Consider the following 4,869-nt stretch of genomic DNA (forward strand, 5'->3'; position numbering starts at 1 on the left):
TTGAGCCACCGCGCCCGGCCAGCAGCCCTTTCTTGAGGGCCAGCTGTGTGCCAGGCCAGGCAGAGGAGGCTCTGATCACCCCCCCGCACAAGGAACTCAACATCTGGTGACTGAGGACAAGCGTCACAGTCCCTTCCCCGTAAGAGCTCATAGCCTAAGTGGGGGGTCGAAGTACCTAAAAACCTGGTATGACAGGTGCCATACGGTGGGGGGTGCCTTCTACTTGGGATTTGTGCAATGATTTTTGGTGTTACATAGTTTTGGAACAGTTGTACAGTTCCTTGCTATTTTTGGCAAATGATGCTGGTCTTTCATTTACAGAGGAGTTGGGTGCAAAGTCTCCTTTGAAAAATTTATGTGAGCAAGGAAAAGGGGAGAGGATATCAAAGACTGAGTTACCTAGATCACGTTCCAGGGGGTGCGCGACGGCCCACTTGGGCAGGGGGCCCAGATGTGGGAGCAGCTGGCTCAGGGCCTCGCTGGCGTTTCTCAGAGTCTTAATCTTGGTTTTCTGTTCGGTGAGCAGGAAGCGAGGCAGCGAAGACAACCTCCAGGGCACCGACCCGCCCCCCGTGGGGGAGGAGGAAGTGCTCTTGTGAGAGGCAGTCCCTGCGTGGAAAGTTGCCGGGCCCTCGCCCCCGGCTCCCCCGCACGCATGCATCCACCGGGGCCTGAGGAGGCGATGGAGCCAGAGTAGCTGCCTGGATCGCTCGACCTCGCATGCGCCGCATCGCCTCTCGGGGGCTGCTGCACCGCGTTTCCATAGCAGCATGTCCTACGGAAACCCAGCACGTGTGTAGAGCCTCGATCGTCATCTCTGGTTATTTGTTTTTTCCTTTGTTGTTTTAAAGGGGCCAAAAAAAAAAAAAAAAAGGACTTGACTCCATGACGTCGACCTTGGCCGCTGGCTGGCTGAACAGGCGGGTGTGAGGAGTTGCAGACCCAAACCCATATGCATTTTGGGACAATTGCTTTTTAAAACGTTTTTATGCCAAAAATCCTTCATTGTGATTTTCAGAACCGTGTCAGATATACCAAGTGACTGTGTGTGGGGTTTGACAACTGTGGAAAGGTGAGCAGAAAACTCCGGTGGTCTGAGGCCATGGAGGTGTTTGCTGCATTTGATAGGGAGTAGGGGGCTAGATGTGGCTCCTTGTACAAACCCCAAACCATGGCACCTTCCAGAGCCATGGTCTCAAGTAGTCAGAGCAGGGCTGGCCCTCAGTAGCTGCAGGGAGCTTTGATGCAACTTATTTGTAAGAAGGATTTTTAAATTTTTTAATGGGTAGAATTGTCAGGAAGGTAGAAAGGGCTTGAAATTTAATAAGTGCTTCTGGAAGGGGATTTTCCAAGCCTGGAAGGGTATTCAGCAGCTGCGGTGGGAAAAAGTTTCTCCTGAAAGACTGAACGTGTTTCTTCATGACAGCTGCTCAAAGTAGGTTTCTGAGAAAGTTGACCGAGCTCTGGTAAATCTCTTTGTCAAATTACAAAAACTTCAGGGTGAAATCCTATGCTTCCATGTACATTACATGGCTTAAGATTAAACAAAAAAAATTTTCAAGTCTCTAACTAGACTGAACTCTAAAGCACAGTAGTTCAGAAATTATTTAGAGCTTCCAGGATATATTTCACGGCTTCAGACATGTGATCAGTTAGAGCTGATGAAATCTATGCCCACCTGTATATATTAGCAGCTTAGCTAGTTCATAACCTGTGTATTCTAAAGACTGCTAAGGTTTTGTTTTCATTTTAAATCCTAGCTGATTGTTGTGGTCAATGAAATATCCAGTTTCTGGAGGGCCAGTTGGGAAATGCTTTCACTGGACCGAAAGACAAATGTTCATCCTGAGGATCTGAGCTTCCCTAGACTCCACACAATAACCTTGGGACACCCTTTTAGAGAAGATTGTTGAAACCCACAGCACTCCTCGGGCTCTGAGGAAACCAGGGCTTGGCACAGGAAGTTCCCCTTTGTAGCTAAAAGTCCAGCAAGAAAGGGTTCATCTTTTTGACTTCCAGTTAATATTGGGAAGTTTGGTTGAGGTTCAAGTGTGACTCCTTTCAGAGTCACACGTAGGGGAGTGTAAAGTTGGAGGGGGAGGAAAGCTGGAAGGACTCTGGGAGATTCCCAGCTCTGCTTTCCAGGGCTTGGCAGAATCTGGACTGGGGAAAGATGGCACCGGGAAACTCTGCTTCCCTGTCATTTACATCTGATCAGCCCTGGTGTGAGGACTTCTCAGACAAAGGCAAGACCGTGTGTCCCTGCCCAGCCCATTCATGGAGCCCTGGGCCTTCTTGGCTTCCATAGATCCTAAGCTCTTGACTATAGTTTAGCCAGACTTGTTTTGCTATCTTATAAGCAGTTCAGAATGAGGGAATGCTGGTTTTGAAGAGCAAAGGACAGGTAGCCTAGAGAGGGCCATCTGGCCTGCTTGCTGGGTCTTTGTAACCCAGCACTTCCTCTTGCCCTCCTGACTTTACGTTTATGGGGAGAGGACTCAATAGCTCCACCCCTTCTGGCACCAGATGGGGCTTGGGTAGTTTGCAATAAGCACCTTGCAGAGGTTAAAGCCAGCGGGTCCCTAGTCTTAGGCCCAGCCTGCTTGTGTGGGCTCCGGCCTGGCCCGGTGGCTGGCCCAGGGGGCGGCAGTGCTCAGAGCTTCTGCAGGGCTTCTCTTGTTTACACAGCTGCATCAGACAATGCCATTTCTCCCCACCATGGAACTTCCATCTAAGATTTCTTCCAGGGAATGCCAGCAATCAGGCAGCACCCAGCTGTGGGGGCAGTGGGGTGGGGGAGGCCCACATTGATGACTTTTTTTTTTTTTAACGAAGAAACACCGAAGCAAGCTGTGGAAAGGACCCACCCCTCATGAAAAGGACAAGCCAAGATAGCTGTAAACACAAAGCATTTGAGCTGCCACTCTGTTGGAGCACATTGATTTTTCAAAAGCCAGCTCTGTCAGGAAAGGAGGTGCTGTTATGAGCAGCTCTTCCAGGGGGGCAAAGAGGACGCCCATAATTTCTTCCATTGCTGGCTCATCTGTGGGACCAATTTGGTGTAAGCAACCTGTGGCCTGCACCTGTGACCTCGAAGGAAGCACAAACCCTCCATTCACTTCCCATTTCCTCTACCCTTTTCCACCTCCCCCTTCTATCCCACCAGCTGCCAGTGGCTCCCAGAAAGCCTTATTGAGCCCCTTGTTGACACTTAGGGCTGCAGAGGCCTCTCCCCACTGGCTTGGCCTTTCCTGAGAGGCAGGGCTCCCATCCTCAGAGCCTTTCTGGAACAAGGAGAATGCCTGTGCAGGTGGACACAGGCCTGGCCTGTCGCTGTCACTTGTCTTCCAGCAGGGAGCTTCACGTTGCTGAGTGGAAGAACCATGACCTCCACTTGCTTCCAAGGTGCTAGGGAAGTTTCAGGGTACGCTGGTTCCCCTCTCCAGCTGGAGGCCGAGTTTCTGGGGACTGCAGACTTTTCTACTCTGTGATCAATTCAACGCCCGATGCTTCTGTTTCATTCCTGACCCTTTCTACTATGCATTTTCCTTTTATCAGGTGTATAAAGTTAAATACTGTGTATTTATCACTAAAAAGTACATGAACTTAAGAGAAAAATAAGCCTTTCGTGTTTTTCCACAGATGTTTAAGCTTCTCTGTAAAGTTGAAATAAACAGCAAAATGGTGCAAAGCCTGGGCCTCTTTGGGAGGTTTGTATTGGTGGTGGTTTATTTGGGCCATCTGCCCTGATGTCTGTATTTCTTCCTCAGGCTGACAGTGAGGTCAGACGCCCAAGTCAAAGCTAATGTATTCAGCAGATCTCTAATTTAGAGCATGTCCTAGGGCCTCGCTACTCAGTGTGGTTCCCAGACCAGCAGCGCCAGTGTCACCTGCGAGTGGGCTAGAAACGCAGGTGCCAGCTGGGCACGGTGGTTCACGCCTGCAATCCCAGCACTTTGAGAGGCCAAGGTGGAAGGATTGTTTGAGTCCAGGAGTTCGAGACCAGCCTGGACAACATGGCAAGATCTCTATCTCTCTAAAAAAAAAAAAAGAAAAACAATCACAAAATTAATGGAGTGTGGTGGTGCATGCCTGTGGTCCCACAGTTACGCAGGAGGCTGAGGTGAGGGGATTGTGTGAGCCGTGGAGGTCAAGGTTTCAGTGAGCTGTGATCATGCCACTGCACACCAGACTGGGCAACAGGGCGAGACCCTGTCTCAAAAATTAAAAGAAGAAAAAAAATGCAGATGCCCAGGCTTGGCTTAAACCTGCTCCCCAGGTGACTCATCTGCATGCTGAAGTTTTAGCAGCACTGCTCTCGCAGGCAGGTAATCGCAAGATTCTGGTGGAGGCCAGACAGGTGTGCAGCCCCGGAGCAGTCTCAGTCACACTGAACCATGGCCTGGTATGCCACGTGACACTTTACCCCCTGAGGGAGGGATTAACCCCGTTTTATGGATCATCATCTGTGAGGTGAGGCTCCAAAAGTTAAGTCAGTTGTCTAAGGGTTAGAATTTGCCAGCAACACCCTTCTGGTTTTTTTCTTTTTTGAGACAGGGTCTCATTCCGTCACCCAGGTTGGAGTGCAGTGGCAGTCTCGGCTCATTGCAACCTCCATCTCTCAGGCTTAAGTGATCCATCCACTTCAGGTTCCAAAGTAGCTGGGACCACAGGGGCCCACCACCACACCCGCCCCACACCCAGGTCATTCTTAAATTTTTTATAGAGACAGAATCTCACTATATTGGCCAGGCCTGGTCTCAAACTCCTGGACTCAAGCCACCCTCCCACCTCAGCCTCCCAAGTAGCTGGGACTACAGGTGTGCACCACCATGCCTGGCTAATTTTTAAATTATTTGTAGGGATGAG

General features: G+C 50.1%; 1 protein-coding gene across 4 annotated transcripts in view; it reads left to right on the forward strand.

The window, feature by feature from the left end:
• CAMKK2 (calcium/calmodulin-dependent protein kinase kinase 2, beta) overlaps nt 1–3,688 on the forward strand; it is a 56,748-nt gene extending 53,060 nt beyond the window's left edge. For all 4 annotated transcript variants that reach the window (XM_011948522.1, XM_011948521.1, XM_011948523.1 and 1 more), the window contains one exon: nt 527–3,688. In XM_011948522.1, the coding sequence (XP_011803912.1) occupies nt 527–599 (73 nt within the window). In that variant the 3' untranslated portion in view covers nt 600–3,688. The remainder of the gene's footprint in view (nt 1–526) is intronic.
• Nucleotides 3,689–4,869: the final 1,181 nt, after the last annotated feature.

This window comes from Colobus angolensis, unplaced genomic scaffold (genome assembly GCF_000951035.1).
Source record: "Colobus angolensis palliatus isolate OR3802 unplaced genomic scaffold, Cang.pa_1.0 Scaffold28, whole genome shotgun sequence".
Lineage (NCBI taxonomy): Eukaryota > Metazoa > Chordata > Mammalia > Primates > Cercopithecidae > Colobus > Colobus angolensis.